The sequence below is a fragment of the Colias philodice genome, chromosome 6 (assembly GCF_061535455.1).
Source record: "Colias philodice isolate Cphi_HAF_F1 chromosome 6, ilColPhil1 Martin Lab GWU primary, whole genome shotgun sequence".
In the NCBI taxonomy this organism is placed as follows: domain Eukaryota; kingdom Metazoa; phylum Arthropoda; class Insecta; order Lepidoptera; family Pieridae; genus Colias; species Colias philodice.
In genome coordinates, this window is record NC_143091.1 from 4162278 (window position 1) to 4181443 (window position 19166).

At 35.1% G+C, this 19166-nt stretch overlaps 4 protein-coding genes and 1 long non-coding RNA gene across 6 annotated transcripts; 2 read left to right on the forward strand and 3 right to left on the reverse strand.

Annotated features, from left to right (window-relative positions):
• Nucleotides 1-2344: 2344 nt before the first annotated feature.
• LOC149487619 (sodium-coupled monocarboxylate transporter 1-like) lies at nt 2345-5555 on the forward strand. 2 transcript variants are annotated; one of them, XM_089696215.1, is made up of 13 exons: nt 2345-2601; nt 2731-2890; nt 2981-3046; nt 3126-3177; nt 3260-3327; nt 3404-3558; nt 3633-3773; nt 3843-4061; nt 4157-4308; nt 4395-4522; nt 4618-4784; nt 5246-5414; nt 5493-5555. In XM_089696215.1, exons 1-13 carry the CDS (start codon nt 2393-2395, stop codon nt 5517-5519), a joined length of 1713 nt encoding a protein of 570 aa, XP_089552341.1. In that variant the 5' UTR covers nt 2345-2392; the 3' UTR covers nt 5520-5555. The 2 variants fall into 2 exon arrangements, with proteins under 2 accessions (XP_089552341.1, XP_089552342.1); XM_089696216.1 differs by having other exon boundaries at nt 4157-4296.
• On the reverse strand, nt 5527-7575 carry LOC149487620 (pancreatic lipase-related protein 2-like). The gene is made up of 6 exons (XM_089696219.1): nt 7444-7575; nt 6984-7167; nt 6670-6818; nt 6338-6583; nt 5777-6107; nt 5527-5631 (listed from the first exon to the last, which is right to left on the reverse strand). The coding sequence occupies exons 1-6, from the start codon at nt 7478-7480 to the stop codon at nt 5586-5588; spliced, it is 993 nt and encodes a 330-aa protein (XP_089552345.1). The 5' UTR covers nt 7481-7575; the 3' UTR covers nt 5527-5585.
• A 943-nt stretch (nt 7576-8518) lies between these two features.
• LOC149487621 (pancreatic triacylglycerol lipase-like) lies at nt 8519-10636 on the reverse strand. Its single transcript, XM_089695781.1, has 5 exons — nt 10600-10636; nt 9743-9917; nt 9124-9518; nt 8675-9005; nt 8519-8564 (listed from the first exon to the last, which is right to left on the reverse strand). The coding sequence occupies exons 1-5, from the start codon at nt 10634-10636 to the stop codon at nt 8519-8521; spliced, it is 984 nt and encodes a 327-aa protein (XP_089551907.1).
• A 2555-nt stretch (nt 10637-13191) lies between these two features.
• Nucleotides 13192-16218, reverse strand: LOC149487622 (uncharacterized). The gene is made up of 3 exons (XM_089696200.1): nt 16106-16218; nt 15859-16029; nt 13192-15281 (listed from the first exon to the last, which is right to left on the reverse strand). The coding sequence occupies exons 2-3, from the start codon at nt 15892-15894 to the stop codon at nt 13248-13250; spliced, it is 2070 nt and encodes a 689-aa protein (XP_089552326.1). The 5' UTR covers nt 15895-16029; nt 16106-16218; the 3' UTR covers nt 13192-13247.
• A 1262-nt stretch (nt 16219-17480) lies between these two features.
• Nucleotides 17481-18464, forward strand: LOC149487623 (uncharacterized). The gene is made up of 2 exons (XR_016315729.1): nt 17481-17618; nt 18244-18464. It is a non-coding gene; the product is annotated as an uncharacterized LOC149487623 (long non-coding RNA).
• Nucleotides 18465-19166: the final 702 nt, after the last annotated feature.

Genomic DNA, 19166 nt, shown 5'->3' on the forward strand with positions numbered 1-19166 from the left:
TTGATCAAATTTGGACTCGTCGGTCTATAAGATTTTTAATAAAAAATTGACATCTTCCATATCGGCGTTCAACATGAACCTGCAAAATTCGACTCTGCGTGCAGGATCTCCGGCACGAATTACTTGTACTGGTGTCAAATGATACGGGTAGAGTCTTGAGCGGTGCACTGTGTTCCACACTTTCCACTGTGACATGCCAAGACGTCGTGCAATGATGTTTGTTGAGGTCGTCGGATCTAGCTCAAACATGTGAATTATCTGTTCCTCTTCCTCCGACTGGTAAACACGAGGTCTTCCAGCATCGCTTTGCCGTATTTGAATTTGACCAGTTTCTCGTAGTCGCCGGTACACTCCCTCAAACACACTCACATGGGGTAAACGGCGCTGTGGAAATCGAGACTGATATTCCGTTCGAGCATGAGTAGCGACGCCATTGGCAAAACCATAGCAAAATAGTATGTCTGCATACTCTTCGTTTGTGAATTCTCGAAGACGAGGTAGATGGTCGTGGGGCTCCGCAGCATGATCAGGTAGTACAAGCCAAGTCTTCGGGTAAGCAATCAATCACAAAGTCCAGTTCACAAGCCAAGTCACAGAAAAAAGAAATCACACAAGTCCAATAACGTTATCAAGGTCGAAGTTTTATCGTAATAGAGGGTTGAAAAGAGCGTCTGAACAGTACGATGCGCCTGAGCAAACTGGGTTGTCATTGCCCGTTTAACAAACAAAAGCGAGAGCGAAACGGCGCATTCAACAAAGATAACCCTTTCTCGGAATGTCTCTACCTGCAGGCCGAGACGAACGTCAAAACGCCAAGGAATAGAATACGCTATCGATAGAAATTGACATAAGCGTATGATGTTTGGCCTAAGGATTCGGTCACCCTACCAACGACAAAGACGACCACGAAAAAAATTTTCATCCAGTCGCAATTAAATAAAATTGTGCAAAACACAATTAAAAATGAAATTTAAGAATTTCCTGTCGTATTGGTGTTTTGTAAAAAAATCTTTGAGATCAATTGATAAACAAACAGGTTTTTCATAGAAACGGTGGCTCCTAGAAAAAAGTGTATTTAACCTTTTTTATAGATAATTAGATGATTTACAATTTTGGTTCAGGTGATTGTATGATAAACTTACCGTCTCAGCGAAAATCTCAAAAAACCTATTTTTTTTTATTAATTGACCTCGATTTTTTTTATTTTCGAGTACTAGAATGACGGGAGATTTTAATTTTGATTTTGAACAAATTTCGGCAAGATTGTAATTTTGGTCGTGGTCGTCGTCGTCTTTGGTAGTGTGAACGAACCATTACCAAAATCTCATGAGCTTATGTCAATAATTAGCGTTAGCAGTTTCTATTCCATGGCGTTAGGTACGTTTGTCTAAAGGCCCTGAATCTTTTGATAGGTATCGCATTATTTCTGCAACTGTGCAACAAAGGGCCAATTTTTTTACGTCGTTGGATAGCTGAAGAATTGTAGATGTTTTTTATGTAAAACGCAGACTAAGTTTGTCAGCGTTTTTTTGGAGAAAATAAATGTTTTTGTAAATCAAGTTCCGAAAATTATTAAATAAAAAAAAATGAAACCGCCTCTAGTTTCTAGATGGATCCACATTAGTACGCTATTATTATTTATTATAAAGAGCTATAACAAGGTTTCTCTAAAACTGTAAAGAAAATTAAAATCGATTCATAATTTTTTTTTTAATTTAATTTTAAAGTAGTGAAACTGGATTTTCTTAAAAAAATATTCAAAAAATTATATCTCAAAAATGAGCCATTTCCGGATATAACAATATGCAGTCTAATTGTTGCAAATAACCTCCCCTACCACCTCTTAAAAGGATCCGGTCTAATTACCAGTAACCCTGTATATTAGGTATCAGCTGCAGCGTTGAGCGTAATTAGTAGCAAAATAATAGCAAAAAAACTAATCTTCAGCAGATAATATTCATCATATTATTTTTCAATTAAACATCAAGTTCGTTAACCATTAAACGTTCATTTTATTTCAACGTACAGGAATCTAAATATGTATGTAGCCTAGCCGATTTCCCCCTTTGTAGTTGACCCTGGATAAAAAATGAGTAAGTTCAGTACCTACTTCCAAAGATCACCCTCCATCCTCACAAACTTAGAAGTTTCATTTTTATGAATATTTTAGAGCTAAAACAAGTGTCAGATGATCCCTAAGTCTATTATAAGCAAAACGGAAGTTTCCAATGAATAACAGGACAAAAATAGGTCGTCTACAAGTCGCGTAGAAAAATCGCGGGAGGTACCTAATTGAAAAATTGCTACACTCGGAACTTTTGCCGTTGTGCTCTTAAAGGTCAAAGGAAACACTCGTCTCTTACGTTCAACGTAAAGATTTTTTTGAATTAAAATGTCTGAAAAACTCAGTGTTTCCGAAGTTCGGGCGACCTATCAACATTTCTCATGGATGGATTATTCCGTGTTTGTTATAATGTTGGGTATTTGTGGTGGTGTTGGTATCTATTTCGGTTTTATTAATAAACAAAAATCTGCGCAAGACTATTTAATGGGTGGTAGAAATATGTCACTTCTTCCCGTTTGCTTCTCTCTTGTAGCAAGGTAAGAAAATTATTTCTATATTATTTCAAAACTTCATAGAGTAAAGACAATCTCAAGTTAAGTATTAACATTGATTATTGATGTTTAAAACTATAATTCAAGCTCTACTAAACTATAATGTCTTCTCAGTTTTATTTCAGGAATATCCCTTTTGGGCATCCCAACAGAACTTTACGTTTTTGGAACTTCCTACGTTTTCAATATCATTGGTGCCCTGGTTATGTCAATTGTTATAAGTTATACATTTATTCCGGTATTACATGAGTTAAATCTAACATCAGCTTACGAAGTACGTAGTCATTTTACTAATTTATTTGTGACATTAATAATAATCTTGTAGAGTGTTATAATTCTAAAACTTTTAACAATTACATTTCAGTATTTGGAATTACGTTACGATAAGAGGACAAGAGTTTTTGGATCAGTTCTCTTCAGCGTTTATTTGGTAATCCTAAACTTTATACTTTTACTGTGGATATTGTATGAGAATTATTATATTTTTCTAACCAATAACAATATTGCAGATGGCCTGGCTCCCCATTGTTATATATGTTCCTGCTTTGGCGTTCAATCAAGGTATAAATAAGCTGATCTTTAATTACTATTGATGGTAAATGTAAGAAACTTAATGGCTCTCAATATCGTATTATTTTTTTAGTGACTGGTGTAAATATACACATAGTTTCCCCGATCGTGTGCCTTGTTTGCATTTTTTATACATCAGTGGTATGTATTTATTTTATTCTATTAAGTATAGGTATTTACTTTTATTATTGTAACTTACTGTTATTCTTAATTTTAGGGAGGCTTAAAAGCAGTAGTATGGACAGACGTTTTTCAAACTATAGTTATGATTGGAGCAATGTTTTTAGTAATTATTAAAGGAACAATAAATGTGGGCGGTTTTCAGGAAGTTTTAAAAAGAAATTGGAATAGTGGAAGAATAGAACATCCGCCGTAAGCACTAGAACATTCTGAATAACTTTTAAATTACGTAAATAACAATTGTTTACTCATATACCGTGTTACAGTTTCAGCTTTGATTTAACAGAAAGACATTCATTTTACGCTGTGACCATTGGATCTTCCTTTTATTGGATTGGAAATATAGCAGTCAACCAATCTATGATGCAAAGATTTTTGTCATTGCCCGATTTAAGATCATCCAAAAAGTGAGGTGAATTTTCTGTAATATACAACTTCTTTTCTTTATTTATTTTCAATTCAGATTTATATTTTAGGGCGGTGTGGGGATTTTTTTGTGGAGTTTTTTTAATATTAATTTTGTGTGGATATAGTGGTTTGTTGGCATATGCCCGTTATTATGACTGTGATCCATTGAACTCGAAATTGGCTCTGGCAAAAGACCAGCTATTGCCATTGTTAGTAATGGATATTTTGGGCGAATGGAATGGTATACCAGGAGTGTTTGTAGCTGGAGTATTCAGTGCTGCTCTCAGGTAAGAATATAATAAACTGTTGCACATTACATGAGTTTACATAATACCTACATGTGTTTCACCAAAAGACGTAAACTCATTGTTCTTAATTCTAGCTCTTTATCTACTGGCCTTAATTCGATGGCTGCTGTAGTTCTGGAAGATTTTTGGAAACCATTTTTTAAAGATTTAAATCAAAAACATACACAGATATTAATACGTGCAGTTGTTGTCGTACTTGGATGCATTTGTGTGGGTATGTATCGATGTATGTATGATGCGTGTGTTTATTCATACAAAATAATATTAGTGATTATTTGGTGTTGTGTTTGTAATACTTAAAATGTATTTCAGGCTTGGTGTTCGTTGTAGAAATGTTAGGCTCTGTCTTACAATTGACAATAAGCTTATCATCAGCTTCGATGGGACCACTTGCTGGGATATATCTAATGGGACTTTTTCTACCTTTTATAGATGGAACTGTAAGTTTTTGTATAAATACATTTTCGTAGAGTTTTACAACAATAAATATGCCTAAATTTTATTGAAACTTTTATTCTTTTCTTCTATGTTAAAGAGTGCACTTACTGGTGGATTCATTGGTTTGACGTCCGCTTGGTGGGTCGCGGCGCAGTCGCAGCTTGCGCAAGTGCAGTCATTACTCATATTTAAAGAGAAGGACAGGTTTACGTACAATTGCACGTATGACTTCGATTTATTACCCTCCGCCTCAGATCAAGAAAGGTTTGTATTGACTTTTAACGACTTATATGTTTAATTTTCATAGAAATTTACAGAAATCTTATGTTTCCTTCAAGGTACCTTTAATATCAATCACGTAGAATTAGGCCAAGGTATTAAGATAATAGAAATTGATTACATTGTTAAATAATTAGATTAAACGACGAGAGGTTATTATTAAGTAACTGATAAAACGTACCTTGAAAACTATGATCGTTCTAATAATAAATTAATAATTATTGAATGATACATCTTTCACATTTGGATAATTTATTATGAAAATAAGATGTCCGAACAATGGAGATCGATTTCAAGTATTCATATACCATATGAAACTTGATTCTTGTCAAATTCTTCAGAAACAGACTTTGCATGGTTTATTTAAATCTATGGCACTTATATTTAATGGGAGTTTATTTTGAACATAACTATCATTGCATTTGTTGTTTATTTCTCATTTTCAGTGCAGTGCCGTACATTTATCGCATATCTTATTTATGGTTTACGGCTTTTGGTTGTATGATCACAGTTTTGGTAGCATGTCTGGTTAGTCTAAGGCCCCAGAAAAGAGTTCCTATTGAAGCGAAGTTATTTGCGCCTTTTTTGAGGCATTGGATATCGGGGAAAAGGAGAGTGAGTAGATTTTATATTGTAGTCATATGAAATTCTTTTTATTGTTACTAAATAAAATAATGTTTTTTTTTCTTGTAGGTAGATGAATTAGATATGAAGCGGTGAGGTGAAAGATAAATTAAATAAACAATTTATACAATTCTTATTTTTATTAATTTCTATCCTTACAATTTAAAAAGGAAATTCTGTACCCGTATTTACCCTAAATATTCCTGACCTGTAAAGACAAAAACACACAATTAATCAAAGCATAAAAATTAATAAAATCAACAATTGCTATATTTTCAGTTATTTATAAACTCTTTTCCATGAAATTGTCACCTCAAGAGATTTGCTTTTACATTTCTACCTCAAATATTTACCTTGATTTCGACAAGTCACTATTGCCCATCGGGTAGACGCTTCCAGAACATTTGTCATAACTTGCGTCACGTATATTAGAACATTCTTGTGCTAGAAGATGATTGTGTACAATCGAGGCTGCCATGTATTCATATCCTTTGCTATGGGAGCATACGTTGAACCAGCAGCCAGGCATTAAAGATCCTCCATTGGGATAAAAGTCTGCGTCACCACAAGGATCAGAGAACCCATATAAAGCTGTATTAGTGTGGATTACTTCTACGTATTGAGCGTCAGAACTACGGAGACGATTTTGATCATTTTTCCAAAGAGGACCAGCTGGATCGAGGCCTGTTTAATTGGTTATGTTAATTAATATCTATAGTGTGTTAGATTTTAGGTTATAAATATTTGATTGATTGGATATGATCTAATGATGATGGATTATTTTTTCATAATTGTCACTTGTAAGTTAGAGGAAATTCGTTTTTAGAATTTTTGTACAACCAATATTATCTTAAACTTTGTAAAAATAATATATTAGCGTGATAATTAGTTATATTCTAAAGTGTTTTAATTACCTGTTATTCTCCTTATTAACCCTCCGACCGTTCTTCCTGCATTACCAACCATATGAGCGCCCAAACTAAATCCAACCAAATGTATTTTATTATAAGAAACACCAAATTCTTCATTCAGCCACACTATGAATCGTCCAAGCTGCTCACCAAGAACAGCCACACCTTTTTTAGCCGTAATATAGTTTCTAGTTGAAAGGTCACTCCAATCCAATACTATGACGTTGACATCGTGTTTATGTAAGAATGCTGAAGAGGTAAAAATTATTAAAATTTGGTTCTATAATCTATATAGATATATATTTCTTTTTTACTTTGATCGGTATGTTGCTTACCATCGGTTAGAATTCTGTTCATCATATTATCGCCGTGACCATACCAACCGTGTACTAAAAATACAACTTGATTATACTTATTAAAAGACGAATTAAAAATTGAGCCTTTGTCTCCATAATCTAGTACATGCGGCGTTGAAGGGTTTTGTCTGAAACATAATATGCTTTATTATGTTAAAAATCTAAAGATTAAAATTTTTATTCTTACAATATAGCTAATTGCACAGTTAAAGAATTTTCATTTAGCAAACACTTTAGTTTGTTTCAATTTCAATGTAGCTTTAGGAAATATGAAAATTAGCAAAGGAACTTACCTCGTAAATAGCCAATAAGGATAATTTGCGGAATTTCGCCGAAATTCGTCCAAAAACACATAATCAACTGGTTCCAGAGTATCCACTAAATGTAGACTATTATCACCGTCTCCCGGAAAATAAAAATATCTATCCCCTTCTTGATAATGTTCCATTGGATGTTTGATAATCGCACCGAAGCTTACTGTTTGTCAATTAAAGTTTAAAGAAATATAAAATTATTTAGTGAAGCATTCATAGAAATCTACTTGTTATTTAGATTTCTATGGAAGCATTACTATTCAAAGAAACATTTATAAATGATTTTTATTTTATTATTATAAATTTAGAATATTAAAAATTCACACGTCACATGTGTTATATTTTTTCGATTCTTTAAAAATTTCTCATTTATAAAGCAGTTGAATGGAATAAAACTAAATAATCATTTATAAACAATTAAATACTACTAAATGGTTACCTGATATTATTCCTAATGTTACTAAGAGCAGCTTCATGATCACTTAAATTTGTTATATATAGATCTTAAAATAGAATTATTATACAGACCCTAAAATTAACTTTCTATTTCAATGTGGTTAAACGGTCACGAACAAACTATTATTAATTATTTGTTATTTATAACTCAAAAGCTTATCAATTAATCTATTAATTGTATTATAGTTGTAAACTATTATCTTAAATAATTAACATGTGATTATCTGTTTATATAAAACCTTAAAGAACAATGTCTGTATGTTGAAAATAGGAAAATAAAACAAGGTATGTAATCTATGGGGCTCTTTTAATTTCTCATATGGATGATTATCCATCCATTCTAACTACTACATTTTGGCCTACATAAGCAGTAGGTATGTAGTATGTAGTATTGCTCCTTTACAAGCATGGGGAAAAATGTAGGTACCTACTAAACTTTTGGAATTTTCTACTTGATTTTGATAACATAATACGTAGGTTAATAATCTCATATGAAACAGATTAATCAAGATAAGAATATTATAATTCACTGTTAATTTGTTTTGTCAAAACATATTTTATCAAGATCAATAACACAATTGTTGTGAAATTTCAAAAATCTGCATTTTATTAACAATTCGTATTGTTACTGGTTTAAACCTCGATTATCTTATTTTGATAATATATGTTATTATTTTTACTCAATTATTTATGTAAATTATCAAAAAATCAGATTCATCAAGATTAATATTATTTGTCATGTAAAAATAAGTTTTATCCAAGGTCATTAACGACGAAACTGAGAAATTTCTTTAATCTACGTTTTATTAAAATAAACGATTTATATAGTGTTTCTTATCTTCAATACATGGTAATAATAAATAGGAAATAATTTATTTTGATTTTATCAAATGCACTTATCCGTACTATTTCTTTAATTGTTTCGAAGTTTATAAAATAAGCAATATATTTTTAATGTTATCATAATATTGTTAGTGTTATGTCTTGTTTTCATGTTCAATAAAGTGTTAAATAAACTAAATGTACAATCATCACTTTATTTAAAACATAATTTAGGTTTAGTATGGCCAACTACTTCCCGTACTGAGGCCATAGATTCCGTTTCTGTAACAAAAATAAGATTTTAGTGATCAGTCTGACTATGGTCTATGAACATAATATGTGATAATATTTTAAACATTCATTTAATTATCTGTAGGTATAAAATAACTTACCCATTTTTGTTTAATATGCCATTTCCCATATTTAAGGTGTTTCCACTACATTGGTTGCTTAGGGCTTGATTTAGGTTAGAGCATAATCGACCTTGAAAATGGTTGGTACGGATGCTAGAAGCAAATAAATCATATGCTCGGCTGTGCGCACACTGATCGTTATTGCAGCCAGGTTGGTGTCTTCCGCCATTAGGATAGAAATCTGTATCTCCAATAGCACTCCGTATACCCATAGCGTCGACATTTGTATGCATAACTTCGACATATTGTCCTGAGTTACGATTTAATGCGTTAGAGTTTGTGTACCATAAAGGGCCTGCTGGATCCAGACCTGAAATTGAACAGATGTCCTAAAGTAAAATGACTTCTTCTCTTCCTTAGTAGCTTCTATCAAACATAGTGAACTAAAATCTAGTAAATCTACATCTTGAGAATTATTTTCTACAAACCTGTCACTCTCCTAGCTCTCCCGCCAACTTGTCTACCAGCAATTCCAACAATATGAGCACCTAAACTGAAGCCGACGAAATGCACGTTGTTCCAGTTGCCACCGCCCGTGCTCAGCAGCCAATTAACAAAATTGCCCAGATGTTGACCCACGCTTGGTACCCCTGCTACGGCTGTCACATAGTTCCCTGCTGCTAGCGCGTGCCAATCAACGACTACGACATTGACGTCACTAACAGCTAAAAATGCATCTTTGATTCGTGCGTTTAAGACTGAATTTAAACTGCCTGTCCATCCGTGAACAACTATTTTCAGTGGCACGTTACTGTTGTAGTTGGAATTTCGGACGGAATTGGCGTTACCATTTATGATCGATTGAGGATTATTTGGATTTCTCCTGAAAATTATAATAGTTTTTAAGAATTATATTTTAATAACTACCTAATGCAATATCGAAAAATGAATTAATTAAATTTGGATTATAAGGAGAAGAAAAATAGTAATAATATAATTAAATTAATTGGTAAATGGTACAACCATGTTATGACGATCAAAAGTGCTTCTAGAAGAAGTCTAATTGAATAAATAACTGTTTCAGTTTCTTTGAATCTGAAAACAAACCTTGTAAATAACCAGTAGGCATTATTTGCTCCATTTCTTGTATTTAACCAATTGTCGTCGACGGGGGCTGCTAAATCCACTAGCTGGGATTCTCCGTCGTCGTCGCTAAACCAAACATATCGATTGCCATCATTTTGTAATGGCGCGGGCGTAGGAACCGCACTCGCAGTTAATACTAAAAATGTGTAAATTTAGATGATCACATACTTTTCAAAGATTGAAGGAGATTTTTAATATTATGTAGTATAGTTTACGAAAAAATTGAACATTATCTTCTTAAAAATAACTAGCAGATCTATCCATATTCACCTGCTCTTAAAAGATATTTTTGAAGTGAAAACTTCTTTAGCGGCGTTGAGCACTTTTTCTGTAATGGGTATAAAATCTTAAACTCGCCAAAATATCAAACATGCTCAACGTTAATAATCAAGTTTTCACTTCTGCCGGCACTCCCGGAGTGCAACCCGTCTTTTTTTTACTCATTTGTAACAAATGTTTGATTCAACGTATATTTCAGTGATAAACTTTTTGTTAGGTAAGTTAAAATGCTTCCAACGTAAATTCTATTGTTGCTTTCTTTAAAATTTTCTAGGCTTAATAGCGTATAGCCTTCTTGACACAAACTATCCATCACTTTAAAAGTTATTCAATTGAAACCAAACGAACAAACTCTACAACTTTAGAATATAGTGTACTGTTTGTGAATTTCTCCACCGCTTGTTCACCGCCTTTCAGGTATCCTATTTAAAAAGTTTAGACGTTTCGGTCATTATTTGTCTAAGAGATAACCTAAACAAAACATATCGAGAAGCTGTGTCATTTTTGTTGTAAATCGGATATAAAAATGTTTTACTAACCTGCCAAACACAATATCAGCAGTCTGATAGCTTCCATTGTTCTAATAGTTTTAGCGAGGATATTAGTAACATTATTTATTTTATATACAATTAATTACTAAGTTGGATTAAAAGATTAAAATTATCTCAAATTTTTGATGATTAATACGCGTAATATTCGTTTCCCTGTTTCGTGATATTCATGCGTTGGAAGTTATTTTTAAACGAACATGCAATGATATCGTGCGACTTTGTTTGCAAAAATAATTTACGAATATTAAAAGAGCACCTTTTCGTCTCTGCTCTAATATTGGGATTTAGTTTCAATGAAGGAGTTTATTGAAGTAGAAAATATCTTAAAAAACCGACATTTTAATAGCCTATCCAATTTTTGCTTTACGGTTGTCCTAAAGTTCATTAATAAAATAAGAACTACTTTTTACCTAAGCTACGTACATATTATTCTCATACAAGTTAAAGACTTTTTATGTTACCTTCGAGAAGAAGTAGTTAGAAGTAATACGAGGACTGTGAGTTGTGAGTTGTGAGGTTATGAATAGCCACTATGCAATTATTTTAGAAACAAAGCTATGCCAAGTCGTATCAATTAGTAGATATATTTATTTCCTACTAGGTTTCCGCCCGCGGCTTCGCTCGCGCAGTCAATGAAAAACCAGCATAGTTCCCGTTCCCGTGGGATATCCAGGATTGCGTCATTTTCCCGGGATAAAAAGTAGCCTATGTCCTTTCTCGGTATCAAAATATCTTCATACCAAATTTCATGAAAATTGGTTCAGTAGTTTAGGCGTGATTGAGTAACAGACAGACAGACATAGTTACTTTCGCATTTATAATATTACTAGCTTTCCACCCGCAGCTTCGCCCGCGCAGTCAAAGAAAAACCCGCATAGTTCCCGTTCCCGTGGGATTTCCGCGATAAAACCTATCCTCACTTCCCGGATAAAAAGTAGCCTATGTCCTTTCTTGGATATCAAAATATCTCTATTAGTCCGGGATACATCGCCCATTTTTGCAAGTGATTACCTACTATCAAGCTAATTTTTCGTGAGTAGCTTTATTTTGATGAGATGCCCAATAATTTCATGTACAAAACTCTCGATTGTGGTAGGTAGCTACCAGAGGAAACAAGGATAAAATATTTTGATTTGATGTTTCTCAAATATTAATTACTAACTGAATGTTTTTTTTTTGTTCAATCTCAAGATAATTATCTAAATTATTCGAAAAAATATTTGTCCTACAAAATCTATGGTTTGATCAAAGAGTCCCCCTTTCCAATGTGTATCGATAACGATGACTTCATAAATGATTACTAACTTGGGCCCTAGTCTGTACAAATTAGTCGGTAATTACCGATAACTAATTTATAGTCCCGTCTTCAGCAATGAAAATGATGTCGCTTAATACCTCTCCCCAATTTGATGGAAGTATACAATGGATACATATTTGTTTATAATTTTTATTCTTCACAAAACTTTCCGTTATGCGTCAAAATATTTATATAATAATAGCCTTGTAGCAATGCATTTTTATCTAAATTAATAACATCATTATTTCAATTCCGTAGATATATGAAAAATAAATAAAATATAGATTTCATGGATTTGGAAAATCATTTCTTTGCAACACATTCGAATATTGTCAAAACAAATTATTCTTTGACATTGTCAATCGTTATGATACCGACGTTTGATCTCGACAAGATCTCGAAGGCCATTCTCCCATTACGCTATCGGTATCCTCCACGTCCGCGACTAGTTTAATTGGTCGCTTTTGCGTCGCGTTTCGCGCGTATCTCTTCGGTAGAAAGATAAAAAATTCTTATCATCATGTTGTAGTTCTCGTGCGGCTATAAAAACTACAATTTATGTTTCTTTCAATATATGGATGAATCCTGCAGTACCTACTTCCTACTTTTACGTCGTCACTGGAATCGCTCGACATAGCGTCCGTCTACAAAAACGAGGCACAATAATGATGAATTTAGTCATTTTTCAGTCGCATAATATGTGAGCATCGGGTAGCGAGCAAATATCTAACTAGTATAATTCTACTCGAGTATCGTATTCTAGAAGTATCGTAATGGGAGAAGGGCCTTACGGTTTGTGTGGATTTGTAGATACGGTTGATAATGTCGGAAAAATTATAGATTATTATAATTTTATAATAAAAAAGATATTTCAAACTTCCGATGCTACATGATTTAACGCAATATTGTTTTCTCTTATTTAAAGTTATTGCAATTAAAATAAAATAAACAAATAATGTTTTATTTTTAAGATGGTTTCAAAATTTTATTGAAAATGTTAAGAAGCCTCTTATATTATTGTTGACGACTGGTTCTAGATTTTAGGTGGCGAAAGAAGATGAAAATAAACTTGTGCGTATATAAGTAGTTTAATAATCAAAATTACAGAATGCGTTTGGTAGATTAATTTTAGTGAGGGAGTGTCCTGCTCAGCGGTTGCGTGGCGAGTCCAAGTCGTAGAGGACAGTGGGGTCAATCCGCGGCCAATCGCACGGCGCGGCGACGTGACGCCGCGATGACGCAGTCGCAACGCTCCGTTCCGCACGATTTTGTTGCAGCAACATGCTCCCGGCCTTGGAACGTGCTGGTTCCAACGAACTGTCGACCACGAAGCGAAGAATCAGCTATCTGGTGAAGGAAGCGGACAAATTTTAGTGAACGCCCGACGCACGATGCCGTCTGCAGTACGAATGTCGGCCACTCGTGCTACTCCATCCTTCCCCGGATATGTCGCGTGGATGCGCCCCAAGCTCCACTTCAACGGCGGCAATCGGTCGTCCTTAATGAGAACGAGCGTGTTCTCCTTGAGATCCCCCTTGTGCTGGTGCCATCTGGTTCGCGTTTGCATCTCGGAGACATACTCTTTGGACCAACGATTCCAAAAGTGCTGGCGTATTTGTTCCACCCTCTGGAACCTCGGGAGACGAAGCTCAGGCACGTCGTATAGCAGCTCAGCCGTTACAGGTGCAGTCAGCGGACGACCAACCAGGAAATGTGCAGGGCTAAGTGGAAGGAAATCATTGGGATCTGTGGAAAGATGGGTCAAAGGACGGGAGTTCAGGACAGCTTCAACCTGGGTCAATACTGTGCTAAACTCCTCGAACGTTAAATGTGCGTTACCTACTACACGTTTGAGATGGTGCTTGCAGCTTTTTACTCCAGCTTCCCACAATCCCCCGAAATGACTAGCGTAAAAGGGTATCATTTTAAAATTAATATTTTGCGAAGTTGCATATGCTTTAATTTCATCAGAACAGGTAGCTAAAAATTTTTTGAACTCATTCATGAGACCGACAAAATTCTTCCCATTGTCAGAAAAGATAGTCACGGGTTTACCTCGCCGCGATATAAAACGTTTCAAAGCTAATAGATATGATTCCGACGATAGATCGCTAACAAGTTCCAAGTGAACCGCGCGTGTAACAAAACATATAAATAAGCATATGTACGATTTTTGCAACTTAGCACCTCTGCCTTTGCGATTCAACGTGAACACTGGGCCAGCGTAGTCGACACCACAACGTATAAACGGATAACCTGGGTCCAGACGCTCCTGCGGTAGATCCCCCATAATAGGCGCGACGGTAGTCGGTTGTAGTCGTGCGCAGCGCATGCACGAATGTACCACCTTCCTAGCGAGGTTTCTGCCGCCGACCGGCCACCACATCTCTCTGATCGTAAACAGTAGAAGCTGTGGCCCGGCGTGGAGTAAACGTTCATGCTCGAACCGAAAAAGCAAAAGGGAAAAATGATGATTAGCTGCGATTAAAATAGGAAATTTTTTATTGAAACTAAAATTTGGCGAATTTTGAATACGCCCACCTACACGAATTAAATTATTATTCGCGTCAAAGAATACATTTAATTTAGAAATTTGATTGTAGCCTGATATATTCGTTATATTTTTATTATTTTTAAGCGCATAGTAAATATCGGGAAACGATTCCTGTTGACTCAACTTTACTAACGTTAATTCAGCACGATTTAATTCCTCGACTGATAATAAACCTGTCCACTTATTAGTTTTATTTCGCGCGTTATTAATAAAACGTAATACATAAGCAGCTGCGCGTTTAAGTCTATTATATTGTGAAAATCGAGAAAAAATAATTAAATTATCGTTTAAATTATTACTTATGTGACAACAAATATTCGTAGATTTAATTTCCGGTAAATCTGAATTAATTAATTTGGAATGTTTTAATTCGGGCAATTCAAAATGTACATTATGTAAAAATAACGGACCCTCCCACCATAAAGATGAGGAGCTAAGCGCTTCTAGACTTTGCCCGCGTGAGACTAAATCGGCTGGATTATCCTTGCCTGCGACGTGACGCCATGGATGTTCCTTGGTCAGCTCGTGAATCTCTGCCGTCCTATTTTGAACATAAGGTTTTAATAAATTAATAGGCATACCTAACCAACCTAAAACGATAGTTGAATCTGTCCAAAATACAATTTTATTAAAGTTTGAACGTAGTGATCCAATAAGCTTATAATATAATCGTGCACCTAACAACGCACCACACAACTCTAATCTAGGTATAGTTGTAGGTTTAGTCGGCGCGATCTTACCCTTCGAACATATCAAGCGCACTGTGACATCAGCTGTTGCATTGATCGTACGAGCGTATGCGCAAGCTCCGTACGCGACCTGTGAAGCATCGGTAAATATATGTAGTTCGGTTCGCACTGGATCAATGCACATAACGTGACGCGGTATTCGTAAACTACTAAGAATAGATAATCCATTTATAAATTTATCCCATATTTGCGAAATTTCGTTAGGAACCGATTCATCCCACGTCAATTTTAACAACCAACATCTTTGTAATAAATGCTTTGCGATAGTAATAAACGGACTCAATAATCCTAGCGGATCGTATATTTGTGAAGCACACGATAAAATAATACGTTTTGTCACTACTTCACTCTTTTGTATAATTTGTGTGAAATAATAAATATAATCATCGAGACTATTCCATCCGATACCTAAAGTTTTATTGTTACAAGTTTTATTCAGTAAACATAGATCGTGTGTTTGCGATTCATTAACGCTAGGCGTAATTAAATTTAAATTATGACTAAAAATCCACTTTCGTAATTTAATACATGCTGAATCTAAAAGACTACTAGTTTCTTTACAAATATTTTCTAATTCGAATATAGAATTCGATGAAACTATGAGATCGTCAACGTAAAAACAATTATTAATAGTATCGGCTACATACGGAATATTCGAGTGTTTGGCTAATTCCTTTAAACATCTACAACTTAGATACGGTGCGGATGCCGTTCCGTACGTCACGGTGTTGAGTCGGTACACCCTCAGCGGCTCTGAGGGATCATCCCGCCACAAGATCAGCTGCAGGTCACGCTGATCTTCAGCAATATTCAATTGCCTGTAAAATTTCTCAATGTCAGCGCATGCAACATACCTATTCTCGCGAAAACGTAATAAAATAGAAATCAAGTCACCTTGAATAGCAGGTCCAATCATTTGTATGTCGTTTAATGATACGCCGGAACTAGACTTCATACTCGCATCAAAAACTACGCGTAATTTAGTTGTGGTGGCGTGCTCCCTAAACACACCATGATGCGGTAGGAAATAGTGCGGATTCCCATACGTATTGACGAGACTCATATGACCTAAATTAATATACTCCTGTATAAAATCAGAATACATCTTTTTATAATTAGTATTTTGCTGAAGACGTTTCTCTAACGCGTAAAAACGACGTTCAGCTTGTGCGCGTGTATTACCTAATAACTCAGGTGATTGTTTCAACGGAATTGAAACACAGAAACGACCATCGGAAAGTCGACGTGTTGTGCGAATAAAATGTTCCTCACAAGCAATATCATCTTCGCTCGATAATTGCTGTAATTTATTGCTAGGCGCGGATAATTCTTCTAATTCCCAGAAATTCCTAACTAACTTATCGAGTGAATCATCTTCCGTGGATAATGTCGAATAATTACAATTAATATGTGATAATTTTTTATTACTAGTATACGGAAAAGATTTAATTGCACCTGACACTATCCAACCTAATTTGGTGTTTTGAAGGAAAGGACCACTTTTCAGGCGCATTTTTCCTTCAGTTATTAATTCCCAAAATAAATCAGCACCGATCAGTAAATCAATAGGTTGACTTTCGTAAAAATTGGGATCAGCTAACAATAAATTGTGAGGAATATTAAACTGATTGAAATTAAATGTAGTTGTAGGCAATTTTGATGTAATTTGAGGCAAAATCAAACATTGAAAACGGGCAGTGAAGCTCCCGTCGCGCGATTTAATTTCAATGTTACAAGATTGCGAACATTGCGTAATAGAATTACCTACACCGTGAATATGTTGAGTGGACTGTAATATTCGTATATTTAATTTATTTGCAAACGATTGCGTTATAAAGGATCGCTCGCTTCCGCTATCTAGAACTGCGCGTGCGCAATAATACTCACCCGATTCATTATATACTTCAACTATCGCCGTAGACAATATGACAATCTGTTGCGAAGAATTGTCATCCTTTGTATGCATAACGGTTTGTGCGTGATTAATACATTGAAGTTGCATGTGTGCGTTATCTACTGAAACCACTGAAACGGGATGCGTATTAGTAAGCGAGGGGTGCTCGTACGTAGTTAACGTCACTGTATTTTGTTTAATTGGTGATAATTTAATTGCATCACAAAGTAAACTATTGTGCTTTTGTTCACACTTTCTACACGGACCAAAAAGACAAGTACCAACTAAATGACCTGGGCGCATACAATTAATGCATAAGTTTTTATCATTTATGAAATTAACCCTATGTTGCGGAGATAAGTCGAGAAACTTCTGGCATGAATACAGCTGATGCCTTTCGTTACATAGCAAACATGACTTGTAATGGCTGCGCGACTTATTGGATTGCGATTTAGATTGTTTGTTATCCGAAACTATGTTGCAATGAATTTTGGATGATGAATTTTTATTTTGGTAAGTAGAAAATTTATTTGAAATACTAGGTTTACTGTGATTTACGGATAGTGTAGTTAATAAATCGGCTTTTTCTTTAATGAATTCTAATAAATCGTTTAGTTTAATAATTTTGTCCTTATTTATTTTGTAAAAGGTATTTTTAAATTGTTCCCACTCGCGTTCAGTGGTAGGATCTAACTTTGAAACTACGATATAAATAATCAAAGTGTCCCAGTATTCCGTGGGTTCTCCTAAGATTTTAAGAATACGTAAATTTTTTAAAACTGTATCAATTAAATTGTGTAATTGAATAGCCGATTCTCTTGAGACGTTTTGAAGTGAAAATATTGCCTTAATGTGACTTTGCACTATCAAACGCGTGTTATTAAAACGGTGTAATAAAAGCTCCCATGCAACCATATAATTTTCGGATGAAAATTCTACGTTTTCTATAACGATTTTGGCATCGCCTTTTAAACTCGCCTTTAAATAATGGAATTTTTGAACCGGTGGTATTGTTTTCGAATTGTGAATTAAGGATGAAAACGTGTCGCGAAATTCTACCCAGTGTTCATGTGAACCGTCAAAGCTAGGTACAGAAATAGTCGGTAATTTTACTGAATCGTTATTAAAATTGTTACAGGTCGTATGGTCGTGCGCTAAGGAACAGTCAATGGATTTATTAGATCTATCCTCGGAATTATCTGGGTTTACCATGCAGTCCAGCATCGCCAGGACAACATAATATTCCCTCTCAAACTCTACGCGTGATTCTATGAGTTTATCCGTTTCTGACTCCGGGACAAGATCTTCGATTTTACTTTGTACTTGGTTGAAATCGTTCATTAAACTTTGTGCACCTGGTATACGTAATTTTAGTTCTGCCCTTTGATGTGTATCAAGATCCACGTTTTCAAAAGACGAAACATATTTCTTAAAATTCGTTAGCCTACATTTGATTAACCCCCTTTTTTTCCTCAAATCCTTAAGCTCCTTTTGCTCAGAAAGAGACATAATGACTGAAGTAAAAAGCTACAAGTACTTACGTGCCACGTGAAGCAGATTCTTCGGCTGCGTAAAAGCACGTGAGGAGGCAAGCAACACCAAAAGCTCTGGAATATACAAAGCACAGTATCACTCAGATGAAGCTTTACAGGGTTGGATAAATTAGCTGGCCGTCTTACCAAACTGCACTGTAATTTTGCGACTTCCTTGCCGATTGCGTCTCCAAAATCCAGGATGTGATCCGGTGTCGAAGGTCCAGAAAATGTTGACGACTGGTTCTAGATTTTAGGTGGCGAAAGAAGATGAAAATAAACTTGTGCGTATATAAGTAGTTTAATAATCAAAATTACAGAATGCGTTTGGTAGATTAATTTTAGTGAGGGAGTGTCCTGCTCAGCGGTTGCGTGGCGAGTCCAAGTCGTAGAGGACAGTGGGGTCAATCCGCGGCCAATCGCACGGCGCGGCGACGTGACGCCGCGATGACGCAGTCGCAACGCTCCGTTCCGCACGATTTTGTTGCAGCAACAATTATATTAAATAAATATTAAAATATGTAGTGTA